Source organism: Hypanus sabinus, chromosome X2 (genome assembly GCF_030144855.1).
Source record: "Hypanus sabinus isolate sHypSab1 chromosome X2, sHypSab1.hap1, whole genome shotgun sequence".
NCBI lineage: Eukaryota > Metazoa > Chordata > Chondrichthyes > Myliobatiformes > Dasyatidae > Hypanus > Hypanus sabinus.
The window spans coordinates 44,397,027-44,421,954 of record NC_082739.1 but is presented as its reverse complement, the minus strand read 5'-3'; the positions used below and the strand labels follow the sequence as shown (position 1 = coordinate 44,421,954).

General features: G+C 43.4%; 1 protein-coding gene and 1 long non-coding RNA gene across 4 annotated transcripts in view; one reads left to right on the top strand and one right to left on the bottom strand.

Annotated features, from left to right (window-relative positions):
- The window catches only part of LOC132385268 (uncharacterized), a 267,698-nt gene that overhangs the window by 206,621 nt on the left and 36,149 nt on the right, over positions 1-24,928 (top strand). The window contains exons 29-30 of the mRNA XM_059957293.1: positions 3,811-3,970; positions 24,187-24,249. Coding sequence (XP_059813276.1) covers positions 3,811-3,970; positions 24,187-24,249 — 223 coding nt within the window. The remainder of the gene's footprint in view (positions 1-3,810; positions 3,971-24,186; positions 24,250-24,928) is intronic.
- LOC132385270 (uncharacterized) overlaps positions 18,019-24,928 on the bottom strand; it is a 63,841-nt gene continuing 56,931 nt past the window's right edge. For all 3 annotated transcript variants that reach the window (XR_009509132.1, XR_009509129.1, XR_009509131.1), the window contains one exon: positions 18,019-24,232. This is a non-coding gene — a long non-coding RNA (uncharacterized LOC132385270). The remainder of the gene's footprint in view (positions 24,233-24,928) is intronic.

Here is a 24,928-nt window from a genome sequence, read left to right as displayed (position 1 = left end):
AAGACCAACAATTGCGTCGATGGATAAAGGATCCTTAGCCGATTTCTTACTTGTAGCCATTTTAGGTTTGACAAGATTAGATCAACTATTATTTTAGGAAAAAAGGGTCAATCAAAGGTAGCAACTCATATGATTAAGTTCGAAAAGGTCTAATTAAAGGGTGATTATAGTTAAAAAAATAAAGAGCGCCTAAAAGGCAGATGCTTACGTCGCCATCTTGAAACTCCACCCCCAGCACTTCGAGAATCTAGGGACATTTCTGGTATACTAAGGGAAGGTATGTCTCATAAAATTTCATTATACGCTGATGGTATTTTACTTTTTATCTCTTACACTGGAACTTCTTTACCTTTGGTTCTTTCTTTAATCTCCCAGTTTAGTTCTTTTTCAGGATATAAGCTGAACCTACATAAAAGTGAGTTATTTCCTTTAAACGACCTAATATCATCAAATTCCAAATTTCCGTTCCAAGTTGTTACAAGTCAATTTACATATCTAGGTGTAACAATTACTAAAAACTTCAAGAATTTATTCAAAGAAAACTTAAACCCCTTATTGAATTATGTGAAAAAGACGCTTTATAATCAACCCAACACAGCTTCCAGAAAGAAATAAGCCCTAACCCCTTCCCCACCCAAAGCCAGAAGGCTGACCAATAGGCAGTCAGTGAGCTAAGAACCAAGTTCCCTCCCCAAAACACCCTGTTGACAGAAACTCGTCCTTCAAGGTTAATTATGTCCCTACCAAGACACAACATAGAGAGAAAAATAACTCAGTATTCAAAAATATAAAAAGGTCAATTTAAACAAATTCAAAGAAAGCTATATTAAAATAAAGACTAAAAAAGGGATAAAATAAAGTATCAAAAATATATAACAGCCAAAATTATATATGAACAGCCAAAATGTAAGCTTATTGAAACCTTATTTCAGATTCATATTAACAGAAGAAAAAATTGATCAAATATGAAATGTAAGTTTTAGACTTCCGCCTTTAGAAACTCTTTTACGTCTTCAACTGACTTTATTCTTCTTTGCAATCCGTTCTTCAAAACACTACTCAGATGGGCAGGGGACCAAAGGGATGGTTTAAATCCTTTATCGTACAATTCCAACATGATTTCTTTGTATTTCATACGTTCATCCATGACTTCAGGTGAATAGTCTTCCACAAATCTGACCTTGTAATCGTGGAAATTGATCATTCCTAGTCGACTGGTGTGGTGAGTTACCCGTAAGTAAAAACTTAGAATGACCGACCTGGGTCTCGCTGCCGAAGACAGTGGCTTCAAAGTCGGTGAGCGATATGCTTGATCAAGCTTCGGCTCGGAAGTGAATAAAACAGGGAATAACTGTTTCAGAAAGTTTGCAAAGTACTTCATTGGGTCAGCGCCTTTAATTGATTCTTCAAGACCCAGAATTCGCAAATTATTTCTCCTGTTTCTATTTTCTAGACTGATAATCCTTTTCATCATTTTTACATTGGATAAGGATAACTCTTTGTAGAGTTTAATTGTATCTTTAACATCCTCTTCAAGTGTCGCCAGTTTTGCAGTATTTTCCTGAATTTGATTCTCATGCTCAGTTAAAGTTAGTTGGATTGTATCCAATTTGCCATTAAGTCGTTGAAACTCCACAGAAAATTCCGATATTTGCCATTTAAAGAAGTCGCATATAGAATCCAAAGTGAATGGGGATTCATCTTCTGTTTCTCTTTCTTTTGCAAAAGCTTTTGTTCTTTTCCCAGCCATAGTAGAGCAGTATTAAAATATTATAATAAGGTTTAAAAAAAACCTGATAAGGGACAATTAAGTAAGTAGGGTAGGAGCAATCTAAGATGATGTTACTCCATCGGCTGCCAACAGGGCTCTATCAGCCCAATCTTTTCTGATTTGATATGATGCAAATGACACCTTTCACTGTGTGTGATCGATGCACATTTGACAAATCAAGCTAATCTTTAAAAATAAAACTAAGGTAATTCTCAGAAATGACGTGTGTTCACAACAGTTGCATTTTATAATAATAATCCTTACCTGATGTACTTTGAGATATATGTGTAAAATCTGATACATATTTGGTGTCTAAAACTATTGCACAGTGCTCTATTTGGCAATGTGGAGTGGAGATCGAGTTTGTAAATCTAGTGGGAGCAAAGAATATTGTGAATGGCAAGTGTGGAGTGCCGCAGAGGGATATGTGACAGGTGGCAGAGGTGTGCCATGGGTGTTAGGTGGCACATGTGCAGACACACCCAGCCCCGAGACACTGGGGAAGGTAATTTGATTCCAAGCAATGGGTTTATTGATCAATAAAGAATGTCTCTCTGGTATTTCCCATTCTTCCTCTCTCCCTTCTCCTTTTCCCAATCATGATTCCCCTTTTTCTTGCCTCCCTCCCACTCTCAGTCCACAACAGAGACATAGATAGGCTGAGTGATTGGGCAGACATTTGGCAGATGAAATATAATACTGACAAGTGTGAGGTCTTGCACTTTGGCAGGAAAAATAATAGAGCAAGTTATTATCTAAATGGAGAGAAACTGGAAAGTGCTTCTGTGCAAAGGGATCTGGGGGTCCTGGTGCAGGAAACACAAAAAGTTAGTATGCAAATGCAGCAGGTGGTCAAGAAGGCCAATGGAATGCTGGCTTTTATTGCTAGGGGGATGGAGTATAAGAACAGGGAGGTCTTACTGCAGTTGTACCGGGTATTGGTGAGACCACACCTGGAGTGCTGCGTGCAGTTCTGGTGTCCATATTGAAGAAAGTACATACTGGCTCTCGAGGCAGTGCAGAGAAGGTTCACTAGGTTAATTCCGGGGATGGGTGGGTTGATGTATGATGAGAGGTTGAGTAGATTGGGACTCTACTCATTGGAGTTCCGAAGAATGAGAGGCGATCTTATTGAAACATATAAGATTGTGAAGGGGCTTGATCGGGTGAATGCGGGGAGAATGTTCCCAAAGATGGGTGAAATTAGGACTAGGGGGCATAATCTTAAAATAAGGGGATGCCGTTCCAGGACTGAGATGAGAAATTTCTTCACTCAGAGGGTAGTGGGGCTGTGGAATTTACTGCCCCAGAGAGCTGTGGAAGCTACTACACTCAATAAATTCAAAACGGAGATAGACATTTTCCTGGATAAAAATGGCATTAGGGGATACGGTGAGCGAGCAGGTAAGTGGACATGAGGCTAGGTTTAGATCAGCCATGTGATCTCCTGGACCAGTTTTCGATAGCCTGGATGGGTTGGAGAGGAATTTTCCAGATTTTTTCTCCTCAATTGGCAAATCGTTTTTTTTTTCCCCGGGTGATCATGTGGGTTTGGGCGGGATGAATAATAAAATAAAATGGGCGGCATGGTGCCCTGTTGGTTGGCACTGTTGCCTTGTGGGATTCGGTGAAAACTAGAGTTAAGATTGGATCAGCCATGATCTTGTTGAATGGCGGAGCAGGCTTGAGGGGCCGATTGGCCTACTCTTGCTCCTATCTCTTATGTTATGTTCTTATATCAGAATCTGGTGTATCATCACTCACAGATGTTATGAAATTTGTTTTTTGCGGCAGCAACAGTGCAATACATAAAATTACTACTGTACTGTGCAAAAGTCTTAGGCACCCTAGCTCTGTGTGTGCCGCGCATGTGCGCACCTGAGTTTTGCATAGTACTGTGTCTATAAAGAAAATATATCAATTTCTTGGTTGGAGGGGCAAATGGTCACTCCTTGATTTGGCTATTTGTATCGGATTATTCATTGAGTATGTGGTTGTCTGCAGACTAAGCTAAGCAACAAAAAATATTTTATTTTAAGGTATGCGGAAGAGGCAACAGCAAAGGTATATGAAAGCAGTTACGTGGATTCCGGAAAGGCAGATTATTACCACTGGTCGACAAAAGAGGAAAAGCTGCAAAACTCATTTGCCAGCATGTGGATTGATGAGGTTCTTCTTAATCCTTATCCATCGCTTGATGTGAGTAAAATTCCAGTAGAAGGATTAAATGCAAAAAAGAACTGAATAGTTTACACAGCAGAACAACCATTAACACCTGCTATTGACCCTGGATCAATAAAATCACCACATTCGAGGAAAAAGTGAGGAATGATTTCAGCAGACAGGCGCACAATGGTTTGACACCCAACTCCTTACTAACAAAAAATATTTTGAAGCCCATTGACTATACAGATGTGAAAACCAATGAAAAGGGTTCGGCTCCCTGATTGAAATATGAGTCCGAATACCCAGTGTACACAGTGTTGAAGTGAGGGTAGATTAATTATTATGTAATTACTTTTTGCATTTGCTGTTGTCTTTTCTTGATTTGTTGCATAGAAATGTCTAATACTTGATCTCCTATAAGTGAATGAGACAGGGCAGGTGACATAATTTTCTGTAGGGGAACACTTTACCTCTAGTAATCAAAATGCCATTAAGTTCAAGGTAGTTATGGAAAAGCACAGTTCTGGTCTAGGGTTGAGATGGTAAATTGGGACAAGGTCAATTTTGATGGTATCAGAAAGGATCTGACAAGTGTGGATTAGGATGGGCTGTTTTCCGTAAAAGTCTCCTTGGTAAGGGGGAGGCCTTCAAAAGTGAAATTTTGAGAGTACAAATCTTGTATGTGTCTGTCTGAATAAAAGGTAAAGACAACAGATGTAGGGAACCTTGGTTTTCACGAGACTTTGAAGTTCTGGTTAAGGAAAGAAAAGGACGTGCATAGCAGTTTGAAACAGATGAGATGCTCATGGAGTACAAGAAATGCAAGAGAACACAAGAAATAAATCAGGAGGGCTAAAAGAAGCCGTGAGGTTGCTCCAGCAGACAATGTGAAGGAGAATCTTAAGAGATTCTACAGATATGTTAAGAGCAAAAGGATTGCAAGGGACAAAAGTTAACAAATTTCACAACACATGCCGGTGATAACAAACCTGATTCTGATTCAGAAAATTAGTCCACTGGAAGATCAGAATGGTAATCTGTGTGTGGAGCCAATAGATTTGGGGTAGATGTGAATGGAGTGTTTGCATCTGTATTTGCTCTAAAGATGGAAGTAGACTGTACAAAAGTGAGGTAAATCAGCAACGAGGCCATGGACCCCATACAGAGGAAGAGATGTTTGCTATCTTGAGGCAAGTTAGGGTGCATAAGTCCCTAACAAAGTGACAAGGTGTTCCCTCAGACCCTGTGGGAGGATCACAGGTACAGAAATTGCCTGGCCCTAGCAAAGATAGTTATATCAACTTTAATGACAGGTGAGGTACCAGAGGATTTGATGACAGGTAACGTTCCATTGTTTAGAAAAGCTCTTTTTTAAAAAAAACAGGGAATTTGGGCTGGTGACCCCGACATCAGTAATTGGAAAGTTATTGGAAGATATTTCGATAGACATGGTCTCATTGAGGGTAGTGATAACGGCTTTGTGCAAGGTAGGTCATGTCTAACCAATCTTAAAGAGTTTTTAAAAGGTAGTTAATTGGATGAAGGCAAGGCAGTCAATAATGTCTGCATGGACTTTAGCAAGGTATTTGACAATGTCACACATGGAGGCTGGTCAAGAAGGTTCAGTCACTCGGCATTTGAGATGTGGTCGTAAATTAGATCAGAAATTGTTTTTTTGGGAGAAGCAAGAGAGTGTTTGTAGATGGTTGCCTCTCTGACTGGAGGCATGTGGTTAGTGGAGTGCCACAAGAATCAGTGTGGGTTCTGTTGTTTGTCATCGATATCAGCAATCTGGATGATCATGTGGTTAACTGGATTAAAACATTTGTGGATTGCACCAAGACTGGGGTGTAGTAGATAGCAAAGAAGATTATCAATGCTTAAACATAGAAAGCCTACAGCACAATACAGGCCCTTCGGCCCACAAAGTTGTGCCGAACATGTCCCTACCTTAGAAATTGCTAGACTTACCCATAGCCCTCTATTTTTCTAAGCTCCATGCTCCATGTACCTATCTAAAAGCTTCTTAAAAGACCCTATCGTATCCGCCTCCACCACCATTGCTGGCAGCCCATTCCACTCACTCACCACTCTCTGAGTAAAAAACTTACCCCTGACACCTCCTCTGTACCTACTCTCCAGCACCTTAAACCTGTGTTCTCTTGTGGCAACCATTTCAGCCCGGGAAAAAGCCTCTGACTATCCACATGATCAATACCTCTCATCATCTTGTACTCCTCTATCAGGTCACCTCTCATCCTCCTTTGCCCCAAGGAGAAAAAGCCGAGTTCACTCTGTAAATTTAAATTCACCGGACCAACTAACCACAGCACGAATGATCGTTACTTAACTTTTCACTAGTTTATTTCTTCGAGCTCAGCCAGCGAGGGAACTTGGTCCGGACATCAGGGGGAGAAGCGATCTCATCCCTCTGGCGGTTCAAACAAGTTCACTGCTTGACTTGCAGAATTGTAACAATTTATAAGGTCATCAATACAAATGACAATCACTTTGATAACCATTCCAGCCAAGTCGATTGACTATTGTTACAAAAGAACAATCAGTTTGATAGACATTCCAGCCACTTTAATTAAAAAATGGAACGCCCTACCTGGTTTGTTGGAGCCAAAACTTAATTACAAAGATAAGAGCATCCACCAAACTTACGCTTTAATTAAGAAAGGAACGTCCTGTCTAATTTCAGGTACTGTGGCGACCCATTTCCTGGCACATCCGAACCGACTCACAATTAGATAGCCTACGGGGGTTTGCGAGCACAGAGCTTTGGAGCCTCTGCGCCATGGGGGGCAGGTTGAGGGAGGCTTAAAAGTGAGGCTGAAGATTTCAAATAAAGTTTTTTCCTTCGACTGCAGTTACCGACTCCGTGTCGTAATTTTAGCGCTGCGTGTAGCACACCGCTACAATTGGTGACCCCGACAGTCCAAACAATTTTTGGACCAGAAATGACTGACGCCGCCTCTGTTCATGCGGTTTCGTTGAAACTGCCGGGTTTCTGGACACAGCGCCTGAACCTATGGTTCCAGCAAGCCGAAGCCCAATTCCACGTTCGCCAGATCACCTCAGAAGACACCTGCTACTACTACGTGGTGAGCTCCCTCGACCAGGACACAGCGGCCCAGGTCGCGGAGTTCGTACAGTCGCCCCCGGCAGACGGCAAGTACATGGAATTCAAAGCCCTGCTCCTCAGGACTTTCGGACTCTCACGGCGCGAGCGGGCTGCCCGTTTACTGCACCTGGATGGCTTGGGAGACAGACCTCCATCGGCTTTAATGAATGAGATGTTGTCTCTGGCCGGAGGACACAAGCCCTCCCTCATGTTTGAGCAGGCATTCCTGGAGCAGCTGCCCGAGGACATACGCCTGCTGCTGTCCGACGCGGATTTCAGTGACCCCCGGAAGGTGGCAGCCCGGGCGGACTTGCTGTGGAACGCCAAAAAGGTGAGCGGGGCGTCCATCGCACAGATCTCCCAGCCACGCTCCCGGCAGCAAACCAGTCCAGGCCCGGCCGCAGAGCCCGCCAACCCCCGGCCCAATGAACACTGGTGCTTCTACCACCAGCGGTGGGGCGCAGAAGCCCACCGTTGTCGCCCGTCCTGCAAGTTCCCGGGAAACGCCAGGGCCAGCCGCCGCTGATGGCTACGGCGGCTGGCCATCGGGATAGCCTCCTGTATGTGTGGGATAGAAGGTCGGGACGCCGGTTTTTGGTCGATACTGGGGCTGAGATCAGCGTTTTACCTCCGACGAGTTGCGACACCCGCAGCAGGGCACCGGGTCCCCCCCTGAGGGCCGTGAATGGCAGCACAGTAAGGACCTATGGCACCCGTCAGGTGCAGCTACAGTTCGGCTCCAGCCAGTTCACGTGGGACTTCACACTGGCCGCCGTAGCCCAACCGCTTCTGGGTGCGGATTTTTTGCGGGCTCACAGCCTACTGGTCGACCTGCCCAGGAAGAGACTGGTACATGCCGAGACCTTTCAGACGTTCTCCCTGGGTGCAGCCCAGTTGCCAGCCCCTCACCTCGGCTCCATCACGCTGTCCGACAACGACTTCACCAGGGTCCTGGCGGATTTCCCATCGGTTCTGGCACCGCAGTTCACAGCGGCCATGCCCAGGCACGGCGTACAGCACCACATCCTGACCCAGGGACCACCCCTCCACGCCCGCGCTCGGCGGCTTCCCCCGGACAAGCTCCGACTGGCGAAGGAGGAGTTCCAGAGGATGGAGGAATTGGGGATCATCCGGCGGTCCGACAGCCCATGGGCCTCCCCCCTGCACATGGTGCCTAAAGCGACGGGGGGCTGGAGACCGTGCGGCAACTACCGCAGGCTGAACGAGGCTACCACACCGGACCGCTACCCTGTGCCGCACATTCAGGACTTTGCAGCAAACCTGCACGGCGCACGTATCTTCTCCAAGGTAGACCTCGTCCGAGGGTACCATCAAATCCCGATGCATCATGACGACGTCCCCATAACGGCTCTCATCACCCCGTTTGGCCTTTTCGAGTTCCTCCGCATGCCGTTCGGCCTGAAGAATGCCGCACAGACGTTCCAGCGGTTAATGGACGCGGTGGGACGGGACCTGGACTTCGCGTTCATCTATTTGGATGACATCCTCATAGCCAGCAGCAGTCATCAGGAGCATCTGTCCCACCTCCGTCAACTCTGCGCCCGACTGAGTGAGTACGGTCTTACAATCAACCCCGCCAAATGCCAGTTCAGACTCGATGCCATTGACTTCCTGGGCCACAGGATTACTAAAGACGGAGCAACCCCTCTGCCTGCTAAGGTAGATGCGTTCCGCCTCTTTCCCCAACCCACCACGATCAAAGGCCTTCAGGAATTCGTGGGTATGGTCAATTTCTACCGCCGCTTCCTCCCTTCAGCTGCCCGGATCATGCGCCCCCTGTTCGCCCTGATGTCGGGTCCGAGCAAGGACATTACCTGGGACGAGGAGTCCGCCGCCGCTTTCGTTCAAACGAAGGAAGCTTTGGCGAACGCCGCAATGCTAGTACATCCCAGAATGGACGCCCCTACCGCCCTCACAGTGGACGCATCAAACACGGCAGTCGGTGGGGTGCTGGAGCAACTCATCACAGGTCGCTGGCCACCCCTGGCGTTTTTCAGCAAACACCTGCGACCACCCGAGCTCAAATACAGTGCTTTCGACCGGGAACTGTTGGCGCTCTACCTGGCAATCCGGCATTTCAGGTACTTCCTAGAAGGTCGGCCCTTCACCGCGTTCACGGACCACAAACCGCTTACCTTTGCGTTTACGAAAGCGTCCGACCCCTGGTCGTCCCGCCAGCAACGCCACCTGTCCTACATCTCTGAATACACGACGGATGTCCAGCACGTCTCGGGTAAGGACAATGTCGTGGCGGATGCGCTCTCTCGCCCTACCGTTCATGCCCTTTCCCAAGGGGTAGACTTTGAGGCACTGGCAGAGGCGCAGCAGGCGGATGAGGAGATTCCGAGTTACAGAACCGCAGTCTCCGGTTTGCAGCTCCAGGACCTCCCCGTGGGCCCGGGTGAGAGGACCCTACTCTGTGACATCGCCACCGGCCAGCCCCGTCCCGTCGTCCCGACAGCCTGGCGGCGCCGCGTTTTCGACTCCATTCATAACTTGGCGCATCCCTCCATCCGGACAGTTGTCCGGATGGTTTCCAGCAGGTTCGTTTGGCATGGACTCCGCAAACAGGTCAGTGAATGGGCCAAAACGTGCATGCACTGCCAGACGGCCAAGGTGCAGCGGCACACCAAAGCCCCACCGCAGCAGTTCCATCCCGCCCACCGGCGTTTCGACCACATTCATGTGGATATTGTGGGCCCCCTGCCAGTGTCGCGCGGAGCGCGGCACCTCCTGACTATTGTGGACCGGTTCACAAGATGGCCAGAGGCGGTCCCGCTCACCGACACCACCTCCAAATCTTGCGCCCGAGCCCTGATCGCCACCTGGATATCTCGCTTTGGTGTACCAGCCCACATTACCTCCGACAGAGGCGCCCAGTTCACCTCCAGCCTGTGGTCAGCTATGGCCAGCCTTTTGGGGACTCAGCTGCACCACACCACTGCCTACCACCCACAGTCGAACGGGCTAGTGGAGCGTTTCCACCGTCACCTGAAGTTGGCCCTCATGGCCCGCCTGCGAGGAGCCAACTGGGCGGACGAGCTTCCCTGGGTCCTACTCGGCATCCGCACAGCGCCCAAGGACGACCTGCACGCCTCATCGGCCGAGTTGGTATACGGCGCGCCCCTGGTCGTCCCCGGGGAGTTCCTACCAGCCCCAAGGGAGCAAGAGGAAGATCCCGCAGCAGTCCTGGGCAGACTACGCGAGAAGCTCGGTAACCTGGCCCCCATACCCACTTCACAGCACGGGCGGCACCCGACCTGCGTACCCAAAGACCTACAGAACTGTAAGTTTGTGTTTGTACGAAGGGGCGGGCATCGGCCACCGCTGCAGCGGCCATACGAGGGGCCATTTATGGTGCTCCGGAACAACGGGTCCACGTTCGTGCTGGACGTTGGGGGGAAAGAGGAGGTTTTCACGGTGGACCGCCTCAAACCGGCCCATGGTGACCTGGCGCAACCGGCCGAGTTTCCGGCACCTCGGCGCTGAGGCCGACCTCCCAAGCCGGTTCTGGGGGGGGGGGTTATGTGGCGACCCATTTCCTGGCACATCCGAACCGACTCACAATTAGATAGCCTACGGGGGTTTGCGAGCACAGAGCTTTGGAGCCTCTGCGCCACGGGGGGCAGGTTGAGGGAGGCTTAAAAGTGAGGCTGAGGATTTCGAATAAAGTTTTTTCCTGCGACTGTAGTTACCGACTCCGTGTCGTAATTTTAGCGCTGCGTGTAGCACACCGCTACAGTACCACCTTTTGTTGAAACCAAAAAAGGTGTGAAAGATCAGGAGACATCTTTTGTGGATCTGTGTGAGCCTTAACCCTTGCTCCAAAGAAGCAGCGGTGAGACATTATTCAAACGCGCTGCACTCACTCACAAACAAAATACACAGACATTGTCCGTACTCAACCATAACCCATTATTTACAGGAATCTGAGAATCCCCCCCCCCAATTCCCTGAAAACTTTAGCAACTCAACCTATTTCTCTTAAGGCATGCTCCCCAATCCAGGCAACATCCTTGTAAATCTCCTCTGCACCCGTTCTATGGCTTCCACATCCTTCCTGTAGTGAGGCGACCTAAACTGAGCACAGTACTCCAAGTGGGGTCTGACCAGGGTCGTATATAGCTGCAACATTACCTCTCGGCTCCTAAATTCAATTCCATGATTGATGAAGGTCAATACACTGTACGCCTTCTTAACCACACAGTCAACCTGTGCAGCTGCTTTGAGTGTCCTATGGACTTGGACCCCAAGATCCCTGTGATCCTCCATACAGCCAAGAGTCTTACCATTAATACTATATTCTGCCATTATATTTGACCTACCAAAATGAACCACCTCACACTTATATGAGTTGAACTTCATCTGCCACTTCTCAGCTCAGTCGAGGGATCTAGATCTCAGCTGGAAAAATGGGCTGAAAAATGACAGTTGGAATTTAATGCAAACGGGTGTGGTGTTGCATTTCGGTAGGACCAACCCAGGTAGGTCTTAGACGATGAACGGTAGGGCACTGAGGACTGCGCTGGGTATACAGGTTCATAATTCATTGAAAGTGGCAACACAGGTAGCTAGGGTCATAAAGGAAGTTTTTGGCACTTTGGCCTTCATAAATCAAAGTGTTGAGATGGAATGTTATATTGAAGTTGTATAAGACGTTGGTGAGGCCTAATTTGGAATATTGTGTACAGTCTTGGTCACCTACCTACAGGAAAGATGTAAGTAATGTTGAAAGAGTACAGAGAAAATTTACAAGGATGTTGCCATGACTACAGGACCTGAGTAATAAGGAAAGATTGAATAGGTTAAGACTTTATTCCTTGGAATGTAGAAGATTGAGGGAGATTTGATTGGGGAATACAAAACTGAGTGGTATAGATAGGGTAAATGCAGGGAGGGTTTTTCAACAGGTTGGGTGGGACTACAACTACAGGTGTTGGAATAAGGATGAAAGGTGAAAAGTTTAAAGGGGGCATGAGGGGAAACTGCTTCACTCAGAGTTGTGACAGTGTTGAACGAGCTGCCAGTGCAAGTGGTGCATGTGAGTTCAATTTCAAAGGTTAGGAATAGTTTGGATGGGGATACAGATGGCAGAGGTATGGAAGGCTATGGTCTGGGTGCCAGTCAATGGAATTAGGCAGTTTAAGTTGTTTGGTATGGACTAGATGGGCCAAAGGGCCTGCTTCTCTGCTGTACTTTTCCCTGACTAAACAGAAGTTGGTAGTTTACTCCCTCACACATATATATATGTGTGTGTGTGTATACATGTACCTTAGACTTTTGCACAGTATTCCATGCTCCCCGATTCACTTTGGACAATTTGTGACTAAGCTCTTTTATGTTTCTCTTCCGTTGTTGTTGCTGATTAACCGGACTCTGCCAAGCTTGCACTTGTTCCTCAATTTCACTTTCTAATGTGTGAAATTACTTTATGCAGTTGGGGAAAAGCTTGGTCCCTGTAACCACGCTGTTGTGAAGTCTGAAAAAAGAAATGACCTTTTCGTACAGAAAATGACGCTGTAGATAACCAATTAAGTGCTCGTATTTTAGGCCAATAGTACTTGAGAATTAGTAAAGTAACTCTCAAATAGTAGACGCCTAGACGCCACAAAGTAGAGTTTGACTCTCTAGGGCCGTGTTCAGCCTGGGTGACTGCAGAATGCCTGCGCAAAGTATCTGTCCTGAATAAATTTGGGTGGCACGGTAGTGTGGTGGTTAGCACAACAGTTACCTGTACAGGTGACCCAGGTTCAATTCTCAACACCTGTGTACATTCTCTCCGTGACCACATGGGTTTCTTCTGGGTGCTCTGGTGTCCTCCCACATCCAAAGACATACCAGTTGGTAGCTTAATTGGTCATTGTAAATTGTCCCTTGATTGAGCAAGCATTAAATTGGTGGGTTGCTGTGTGACATGGCTTGAAGGGCTGGAAGGGCCTACTCCACATTGTATCTCAATCAGTCAGTAAATAATCGGATGTAAAATCTAGTCCTGAAGAAGGGTTTGGTCTCAAAATGTCATCTGTTTATTCATTTCCATAGATGCTGCCTGACCCGCTGTGTTCCTCCAGCATTTTGTGTGTGTGTGTGGGTGTGTTGCTCTGGATTTTCAGCATCTGCAGTTTGTCTTGTGTTAACAATTCATCCATATCAGATTTAACATTAACAATGAATGCAGGATCAATTGGTTTTCAGAAGTTTCAAATTTCGATCACCCTCTTGCTCTCTTCCTCTCCCTCTCTGTTGATTTTATCCTGGAAGGCCTGGTCTGACTTTTAAATTCTGTTTCTTAGTCCTTTCTATCTAAGTAATTTTAAAGTTATCTGTCCTTGAGTCACACAGTACTATAATATGTGAATTTCTTGGCTATTTTGTACTAAATTTGAAATGTTGGTCAGAGCATAAACAGTGAGCATGTTGTTAGAGTTTTGGAGCTGTTACGTACCCATGGGGATCTTGTACCTGTCACGTGACCATGATGTAATTGAAGGTATGCTGGAGATGAGGTAATGGTCTTGTGATGGTGGAGTGACGTCATTTTCCCGCCAGTGAGAGGTCATGTGATAGTTTTATTTCAACAGGGTATAAAAGGAGAACCCCACCCTGTGACGTGGGCAGTTCGTGGCTGAATTCGCCACTGACTCCATGATGCTGCGTATTCTGATACTATGTCGCAGTTTCATTTAAAAGTGGAGTTTTACTTTCTAAGTCTCAAAGGTTATTGCCGGCAGTTTCGCTATAATACTGCCAGTTTGGTCAGTGGAGAGTGAAGATTTTAAAGGAGTTCGGAAATCCTGAAGGATTGGGAAAGTTAATGTCGACGGTGAAACAGATTCAACCTTTGTTTAATCTTCGCACAAGGAATTAGTAATGAGTATCCATGATAACCCCTGTTCTGCCAGAAGAGTAAGAGGGTTGGATACAGAGTTTTGACAAAGAAAGCTCACTGCCTTTAAGTCGTTTTATTTCCTTCGATCATACATTCTCCGAGGAATAACAGACTTCGGCTGGGATCAGCAGTAACTCCACGAAAGAGGATTTAAATCATTTCAAAAAGACTCTCCTTCAACGGACTGTGTAAGTGTTTGGACTTTCGCATTACTACTTCCAAGAACTGTTTTCGCATTATCGCTTTAAGAACTGTTCGAGCTGCCGTATCACAGCTGACTTCCGGTTAAGTTAGTCGTTTGTTTACTTTCGTGTTTTTTTTTAGCAGTGTTTAATAAATGTTTTACTTGTTATATTAAAAAAACCTGTCTCAATCATATATTCATTGTTGCTGATTTGTAACAAATGGGGGCTCGTGGGATGAACCATTTTTGAGTTTAAATGTTTGTTTGCTATTTAATCGGTGTTTTGGAAAAAGGGAATACTTGATTCTTTTGTTTGATTGGCTTGTATTCGGCAACAATGAGTATTGAAGAATTCCTGGCTTTGCCAGTCGCAGAGTTATTAGTGAAGGCGAAAGAAAATGATGTATTGGAGATTGGTAGCAGGTTGGAACTTAAAGGTATTTCGAAAGATACAACAAAGCCTGTAATTCAGAGAAAAATCGCGGAACACTATATAGATTCGGGTGTGTTTGATGTATCGGTTTTAGATAAGTTCCCTGTGAGTAAAGCAATGGTTCAGTTACAGTCAGAGCAATTAGCGTTGGAAAAGTTAAAAATAGAAACTGAATTAAAACAGAAGAAATTGCAAGCTAAATTGGAATTAAGTCGATTAGAAGCTGAAGATAAAAAGAAACAGTTGGAAGCTAACTTGGAATTACGTAGGTTAGAAGCTGAGGATAAACAGAGGGAATTTGAACTTAAGATAGCAGAATTAAAATCTGAGAATCAGTCTCCTGGTTCTAGAAAAACATTTGTTGTTAGTCAGGAAATTAAATTGGTCCCTCCATTTAGTGAAACAGAAGTAGAGAAATATTTTCAATATTTTGAAACTATTGCTCTGATTTCAGAATGGGTGAAAGAGAAATGGTCAGTGCTGTTACAGTGTGTAATTAAAGGCAAAGCACAACAGGTTTATACAGCTTTAACTGCTGAGCAAGCACTTGATTATGACATTGTGAAGCAGCAGATATTGAAGGCGTATGAGTTGGTCCCAGGAGCTTATAGAGAAAGTTTCAGAAATTTGAAGAAATCTGTGATGAAAACGTATGTGGAATTTGGGTACAATAAAACTGTGTTTTGAGAGATGGGTTTCCTCTAAAAATGTAAATGGGGACTATAATAAATTGAAAGAGCTGATTTTAATAGAGGAGATTAAAAGGAGCTTTCCTGATGAGATAAGGACATACTTAAATGACAGAGACACTACTACATTGCAGGACTCTGCTAAATTAGCTGATAAGTATGCTTTAATTCATAAGAATAAATTTTCTCAGGGTAGAACTTTTAAATGGAAAAATAACATAGTGAATCACGGTAAATCATAAATTAAATCAGAAGTTAGTGAGAAAGGTAAAGAAGAAGGAAAACCAAAGACAATTTGGTCCCATTTGTAATTATTGTAAGAAACCTGGTTATGTAATAGCTAACTGTTTCCAATTGAAAAAGAAAGAGAAGGAAGCACTCACAGGTGCCTGTGTGCAACATACTGAAACACCTATAAAATCACAGGGTTTAATAAACACAAAGGAGGTTTTGTTAGAGTCTGACCAAGTTAAAAGGGGATATGACCATTTTATAACTGAAGGATTTGTATCCTTAAAAGAAGGATCTACTCCGGTGCTGATAAAAATCCTTAGGGATACTGGAGCTTCTCAATTGCTGATGTTAGACAGTGTGTTAAAGTTTAATGAAGAGACTGATACTGGTGAGGTAAATTATATACAAGGTGTTGGGAGTGCCCTTCTGCCTGTACATCTGCATAAAGTGAATTTAAAGTCAGGGTTAGTTACAGGACTTGTTAAAGTAGGACTACAGCCTAGTTTACCTGTGAAGGATTTTTTTTTATTGATTTGGTAATGATTTGGCAGGTGGACAAGTTTTGCCTGAAGTGCATTTGACAATAAGAGTCAGAGGAACCACAGATGGATTCTAACACAGGTTTTTCCTGTGTGATAAATGTGAGCTATGGCTAAAAAGAATGAGGTTGTTACTCATGACTGTTCAACTCAGGATTCGAGTTTTGAGGATGTGTCAAAAACTTTCTTACCTTCATTGTTCGAACAAGATTTTTGGAGTAAGTCTGACCATGAAGATTTGTCTCTGTCTTGGAAGGAGATGATAGCAGAGCAGAGTAGAGACCCTGAGATTATAAAATTAATAGAACAGGCTCCTCCAGATAGTGAAATTGAGAAGGTGCCAGTAGGATATTATTTTGAAAAAGCAGTGTTGATGAGGAAGTGGAGACTGCCTACAGTTCCTGCAAGTGATGAATGGGATATTGTTTACCACGTAGTTATTCCTAAATTTTATCGAAATCAGATTTTAACTTTAGCCCATAGTGTGCCCTTGGGTGGACATCAAAGGGTAAGGAAAACTGTGGATAAGATTTTAAAACATTTTTACTGGTTTAAGAAAAGATGTGGCGATGTTTTGTAGAACGTGCCATACTTGTCAAATTGTGGGTAAACCAAATCAAATTACACCAGTGGCTCCACTACTACCTATTCCAGCATTCGGTGAACCGTTTTCCAAAATTATTATAGATTGTGTAGATCCATTACCAAAAACAAAAACTGGTTATCAGCACTTGTTGACTATCATGTGCACTGCGTCTAGGTTTCCAGAGGCAGTACCACTTAGGAATATAACAGCTAAAACTGTAACAAAGGCTCTTATAAAATTCTTTACTTATTTTGGGTTACCTAAGGAAATACAATCTAATTAAGGCAGTAATTTTATGTCTGGATTGTTTCAATAGATAGTTTATAAATTGGGAGCTAAACAAATCACTTCGTCTGCATACCATCCAGAATCGTAATGTGCTCTGGAGAGGTTTCATTCTACCCTCAAGCCTATGATTAAGACGTATTGGGAAATGATTGGGATGAGGGTATACACTTATTTCTATTTGCAGTGAGGGAATTGGTACAGGAATCCGTAGGTTTCAGTCCATTTGAACTTGTATTTGGGCATAGAGTTAGAGGACCTTTAGCTTTATTAAAAGAACAATGGATTAATAAAGAGGTACACTAATTTGTTGGACTATGTTTTAAAATTTAAGGACAGATTACTTAGCCAAGGAAAATTTAAAATTGGCTCAGAAAATGAAAACCTGATATGATAAAGAAGCTAGGATGAGAACGTTTAAACCTGGAGATAAGGTGCTGGTTCTTTTTCCGGTGCAAATGAATCCTTTACAAGCTAAATTTTATGGTCCTTATGAAATTGTGTCTAAAATCAATGATGTGGATTACGTGATAAAAACTCCAGATCGTAGAAGGCCAACTCAACTTTGCCATATAAATATGATAAAGCCATATTATGAGAAACAGTCTGCTACTTGTGACTGTTGTGATTAATGATAATGAGTCTGATCTCACTAGGAGCATAATAGATGATTCATCTGAAACTCATTCTAAACCTAACGTTGTTTCTGTCAGATTACCAAACTCAACCATTCTAGAAAATATTGATGAGAAATTAGCACATTTACAGCCAGAGCAGAAACAGCAAATGAAACAATTAATTTTCAAATATAAGGATTTGTTTCAAGACGTTCCTAGAAGAACCACAGTAGCTTCACATGATGTAGATGTTGGAGATGCCAAACTCATTAAACAACATCCATATCGGATGAACATGGAAAAATGTGAACTTGCTGAGAAAGAAATTAAATATATGCTAGAGAATAATATTATTCGACCTTCTAACTCGAATTGGAGTTCACCTTGTGTTATGGTGCCAAAACCAGATGGTAGTATTAGGTTTCCTATGGACAATAGGAAGATGAATGTTGTAACGAAAACAGATGCATATCCAATTCCTAGAGTAGATGATTGTGTAGATAAAGTTGGAAAAGCTAAGTTCCTTACAAAGGTTGATTTATTGAAAGGGTATTGGTGTGTTCCATTAACAGATAGGGTTAGAGAGATTTCTGCATTTGGGTTATATGAATATAATGTTCTTCCATTTGGGATGAAGAATGCCCCAAGTACTTTCCAGAGGATGATTAACTCTGTGATTCAGGGATTGAAAGATACAGATGCTTATATTGATGATTTGCTAACAGGAAATGATACTTGGGAAGCACACATTATTGCGGTGGAGAAATTGCTTGAAAGGCTTTCCAAAGCTAACTTAACTATTAACTTGGCTAAAAGTGAATTCGGAAATGCCACTGTGACTTACCTTAGTTCTGTTGTAAATCCAGGCTTGGTTAAAGAAAATGATTAAAGAAATCCATTAAACTCCAATTCAGTAGCGAAAGGTTTAATGTTACAAGAGTACAATAATGTAATAACTCATATTAAGGTAAAGATAATGTGATTGCTGATTGTCTATCCCGATGTTGAATGTACAATGTAATTTTTTTAATGGAGTGATATTTTACCATTTGTAACACTCCTGTGTAATAATCTGTCAGTTGATGTATGATAATATTATGTATACTGTGTACATTGTAAATTTTGTATGTTTGTATTTCTTCTCCTGTAAATAGTTAATTGTTAAAATTTTGTTCTTGACAGATCAAGATTTTTTTTGGAGGGAGGTGTTAGGTACCCTTGGGTATCTTGTACCTGTCATGTGACCATGATATAATTGAAGCTATGCTGGAGATGAGGTAATGGTCTTGTGATGGAGTAACATCATTTTCCTGCCAGTGAGAGGTCATGCGATAGTTTTTTTTCAACAGGGTATAAAAGGAGAACCCCACCCGGTGACAGGCAGTTCGTGGCTGAATTTGCCACTGACTCCATGTTGCTGCGTATTCTGATATTATGACACAGTTTCATTTAAAAGTGGCATTTTACTTTCTAAGTCTCAAAGGTTATTGCTGGCAGTTTCGCTATAATACTGCCAGTTAGGCAGGAAAGAGGCTTGAGGTCCTGAAGTGTGAGTTTTGGGAGCTAGACAGAAGGCTGAAGAACAGGACCTCAAGGGTGGCGTTCTCAGGATCACTGCCAGTGCTACGTGATAGTGATAGTAAGAACTGGAGGAGATGGCAGTTGAATGCGTGGCTGAGGAGTTGGTGTGGGGGGCAGGGTTTTAGATTTTTGGACCATTGGGATCTCTTCTGGGGAAAGTGGGACCTGTACAGATTGGATGGGTTGCACCTGAACTCGAGGGGGAGAAATATCCTTGCTGGTAGGTTTGCTAGCATGGTTCGGGAGGGTTTAAACTAATTTGCAAGGGGGATGGGACCCGGAGCGATAGAGCAGTGGAAGAAGTGCATGGAGTACAGCCAGATCTAACATATAGAGAGGCTTTGAGGAAAGAGAAGCAGAATAAAGGGTATAAAGGTAGAAGGGCTAAAGTGTGTGTACTTCAATGCAAGAAGCATCAGGAACAAAGGTGATGAACTGAGAGCTTGGATACATACATGGAATTATGATGTAGTGGCCATTACGGAGACTTGGCTGGCACCAGGGCAGGAATGGATTCTCAATATTCCTGGATTTCAGTGCTTTAAAAGGGATAGAGAGGGGAGAGGAGGGGTGGCATTACTGGTCAGGGATACTATTACAGCTGCAGAAAGGGTGGGTAATGTAGCAGGATCCTCTTTTGAGTCAGTATGGGTGGAAGTCAGGAACAGGAAGGGAGCAGTTACTCTACTGGGGGTATTCTATAGGCCCCCTGGTAGCAACAGAGATACCGAGGAGCAGATTGGGAGGCAGATTTTGGAAAGGTGCAAAAATAACAGGGTTGTTATCATGGGTGACTTTAACTTCCCTAATATTGATTGGCACTTGATTAGTTCCAAGGGTTTAGATGGGGCAGAGTTTGTTAAGTGTGTCCAAGATGGATTCCTGTCACAGTATGCTGACAGGCCGACTTAGGGGAATGCCATACTAGATCTAGTATTAGGTAACGAACCGGGTCAGGTCACAGATCTGTCAGTGGGTGAGCATCTGGGGGACAGTGATCACCACTCCCTGACCTTTAGCATTATCATGGAAAAAGATAGAATCAGAGAGGAAAGGAATATTTTTAATTGGGGAAGGGCAAATTATGAGGCTATAAGGCTAGAACTTGCGGGTGTGAATTGGGATGATGTTTTTGCAGGGAAATGTACTATGGACATGTGGTCGATGTTTAGGGATCTCTTACAGGATGTTAGGGATAAATTTGTCCCAGTGAGGAAGATGAAGAATGGTAGGGTGAAGGAATCATGGGTGAAAAGTGAGGTGGAAAATTTAGTCAGGTGGAAGAAGGCAGTATACAAGAGGTTTAGGAAGCAAGGATCAGATGGGTCTATTGAGGAATATAGGGTAGCAAGAAAGGAGCTTAAGAAGGGGCTGAGAAGAGCAAGAAGGGGGCATGAGAAGGCCTTGGCAAGTAGGGTAAAGGAAAACCCCAAGGCATTCTTCAGTTATGTAAAGAACAAAAGGATGACAGGAGTGAAGATAGGACCGATTAGAGATAAAAGTGGGAAGATGTGCCTGGAGGCTGTGGAAGTGAGCGAGGTCCTCAATGAATACTTCTCTTTGGTATTCATCCCAAGAGGAAACTTGATGACAGTGAGGACAATATGAGTGAGGTTGATGTTCTGGAGCATGTTAATATTAAGGGAGAGGAGGTGTTGGAGTTGTTAAAATACATTAGGACAGATAAGTCCCCGGGGCCTGACGGAATATTCCCCAGGCTGCTCCATGAGGCATGGGAAGAGATTACTGAACCTCTGGCTAGGATCTTTATGTCCTCGTTGTCCACGGGAATGCTACCGGAGGACTGGAGGGAGGCGAATGTTGTCCCCTTCTTCAAAAAAGGTAGTAGGGATAGTCCAGCTAATTATAGACCAGTGAGCCTTACATCTGTGGTGGGAAAGCAGTTGGAAAAGATTCTTAAAGATAGGATCTATGGGCATTTAGAGAATCATGGTCTGATCAGGGACAGTCAGCATGGCTTTGTGAAGGGCAGATCGTGTTTAACAAGCCTGATGGTGTCCTTTGAGGAGGTGACCAGGCATATAGATGAGGGTAGTGCAGTGGATATGATCTACATGGATTTTAGTAAGGTTCCACATGGTAGGCTTATTCAGAAAGTCAGAAGGCATGGGATCCAGGAAAGTTTGGCCAGGTGGATTCAGAATTGGCTTGCCTGCAGAAGGCAGAGGGTCGTGGTGGAGGGAGTACATTCAGATTGGAGGGTTGTGACTAGTGGTGTCCCACAAGGATCTGTTCTGGGACCTCTACTTTTTGTAATTTTCATTAATGACCTGGATGTGGGTGTAGAAGGGTGGGTTGGCAAGTTTGCAGACGATACAAAGGTTGGTGGTGTGGTAGATAGTGTAGAGGATTGTTGAAGATTGCAGAGAGACATTGATAGGATGCAGAAGTGGGCTGAGAAGTGGCAGATGGAGTTCAACCCGGAGAAGTGTGTGGTGGTACACTTTGGAAGGACAAACTCCAAGGCAGAGTACAAAGTAAATGGCAAGATACTTGGTAGTGTGGAGGAGCAGAGGGATCTGGAGGTACATGTCCACAGATCCCTGAAAGTTGCCTCACTGGTAGATAGGGTAGTTAAGAAAGCTTATGGGGTGTTAGCTTTCATAAGTCGAGGGATAGAGTTTAAGAGACGTGATGTAATGATGCAGCTGTATAAAACTCTGGTTAGGCCACACTTAGAGTACTATGACCAGTTCTGGTCGTCTCGCTATAGGAAGGATGCGGAAGCATTGGAAAGGATACAGAGGAGATTTACCAGGATGCTGCCTGGTTTAGGGAGTATGGATTATGATCAGAGATTAAGGGAGCTAGGACTTTACTGTCTGGAGAGAAGGAGGATGAGAGGAGACATGATAGAGGTATACAAGGTATTAAGGGGAATAGACAGAGTGGACAGCCAGCGCCTCTTCCCCAGGGCACCACTGCTCAGTACAAGAGGACATGGCTTTAAGGTAAGGGGAGGGAAGTTCAAGGGGGATATTAGAGGAAGGTTTTTCACTCAGAGAGCGGTTGGTGCATGGAATGCACTGCCTGAGGCAGATACACTAGTGAAGTTTAAGAGACTACTAGACAGGTATATGGAGGAATTTAAGGTGGGGGGTTAAATGGGAGGCAGGGTCTGAATGTCGGCACAACATCGTGAGCCGAAGGGCCTGTAATGTGCTGTACTATTCTATGTCTATGTCAGTTTGGTCAGTGGAGAGTGAAGATCTTAAAGGAGTTCGGAAATCCCAAAGGATTGGGAAAGTTAATGTCGACGGTGAAACAGATTCGACCTTTGTTTAATCTTCACACGAGGAATTAGTAACGAGTATCCATGATAACCCCTGTTCTGCCAGAAGAGTAGAGGGTTGGATACAGAGTTTTGACAAAGAAAGCTCACTGCCTTTAAGTCGTTTTATTTCCTTCGATCGTAAATCCTCCGGGGAATAACATCCTTCGGATGGGATCAGCAGTAACTCCACGAAAGAGGATTTAAATCATTTCAAGAAAACTCTCCTTCAACGGACTGTGTAAGCATTTGGACTTTCGCATTACTACTTCTAGGAACTGTTTTCGCATTATCGCTTTAAGAACTGTTTTCGTATTCTCGCTTTAAGAACTATTCGAGCTGCCGTATCGCAGCTGACTTCCGGTTAAGTTAGTCGTTTGTTTACTTTTGGGTTTTTTTTAACAGTGTTTAATAAATGTTTCATTTGTTATATTAAAAAAACCTGTCAATCATATATTCATTGTTGCTGATTTGTAACATAGCAGCATTCACATTTATGTCTGGTGTGATTGTGTTTGTGCTAAAATGGAATCATACATAGATACTGTAGATAGCCGGTATTCTGTACAGCTGCTCAACTGTGGTTTCTTCTTGTCTGAGAGAGAAAAAAAGTACATTTGAAGCTTCCTCCTTGAAACTGATGATTCTGTCTGCAAGAATGTCCGAAATCTGCTAACCCATGTTGTCTTTGGTTCCCTGCCATTCCATTTAAGATCAGCTTCTCCCAGAACACAGCAGCCAGGATAAGCATCGAGTCCTATTGAAGACAGAGTACCTTGCTGGCATAATCATTACAAAAGCATTTCACGGAATATGAGGGGATTTTCACTTGCCTGAACTGGCATGGGTCTGTTTACTTGAGATACAGCATGCTAACAGGCGCTTCTGGCCCAATGAGCTCATTCCACCCAATTACATCCTTGTGACCACCCAGAGAAAACCCACATGATCACAGGGAGAACGTACAAGCTTCTCACAGAGAACTGGGTTGCTGGCACCATAGAAATGTTAACACTGGTTTCTGATTAGGAATAATTGAGCAAAAGCAAGTGTGTCTCCTCCTAAATTGCACAGGATTTAATGTACTGGAGGATGATAATTTGAATTCATATAGCTGTTTTCTGCAATAACCAAAATGCTGTAAAACAAGATATGATGCCTCAGAGTTTTGTGCTTGTCCTCTGCTTGTTATGTTGACAGAACTGTGAAATGAATTATTTTAATTTAGAGAGAAACATCTCATGTTCATTAAAAAAAAAACAGGCAGAGCTAAGTTGTGTGGGTTTCAAGGAAGCAGCCTTGAAAGGGGTTTGATAAGATGAAGGCCAAGTTGAACAATTTTCTTCCTGATTCATATATTTTCTTGAGATTGTAAAATTATTTTCACTCCATAGAAGTTAACATTTCAATGAAAGGTGGATAAATTAATAGCCTGAAATACTAGTGTTCAGTTCTGTCTGTTGATCAGAACAGAAATACCCTTGTATTTATTGTGTTTTGTGACTCGATCAAAAGAAATACAGGGACACTCCTGTACTTAGTTTGTTTTCTTTCGTGATATGTCGGTATAATGACGAATAACTCATAAAGAATTATGTCAACAAACAGAATGCTGAATCAAACAATATATTGAGAGTATTATTAAACTATTACTGAAATATTAATAGTGTTTGTGCCTTGAACTTTATATTGCAGCTCAAGTGCAGTCTGTTTCATCACTGTACAGTTTACAGAAAATTTATTGATTCTTTTCCTCTCCATTCCTTTCATAGAGCACAAAGAGTTGTGACTCAGCAGTTCTCACGGATCCAATAAGACCTTTTGAAAGCAAAGAGGTAAAATTAAAATCTTTTATTTCAGAGGATTTTGCTTGTTAGTAAACAAAAATATTAAAATTCTATTATTGATGAAGTGTAAAAACAATCTTTGAAATGCTGTTGAGTCTAGAATGATGAATTAATCTGCAATACTTAGTAATCAGATTTACTGTATTCAGTAAGAATTGCTGATGCGGAAAATCTAAAATACACAAGAGAAAATGGTGGTAATACTGAGTTATGATATAAACATTTCAACCTGAAATGCTGTTTATCTGTCCACGAACAGGCTAAGAATATTGGACATTTTCCGGTTTTATTCTCCGATATACAGTCTCTAGCTTTTTCACCATATTATTTTATCCCACTACGATTGTATAAAAATACAATGTGTAAATCACAAATTGGGATTGTCCGTATTCACCATATTATCACGTCCCTCTAGGATTATACAAAAATACAACATGTAAATCACAGATTAGGTCTGATGTAATCGCGATATTATTATGTACCTCTAGGATTATATAGAAATACAAAATGTAAATCACAGACTGGGTCTGTCCATATTCACCATATTACCGTGTCCCTAGGATTATACAAAAACACAACATGTAAATCACAAATTGGGTCTGACCCTATTCACCATATTATCATGCCCCTCTAGGATTATATAAAAATACAGTATGTAAATCACAAA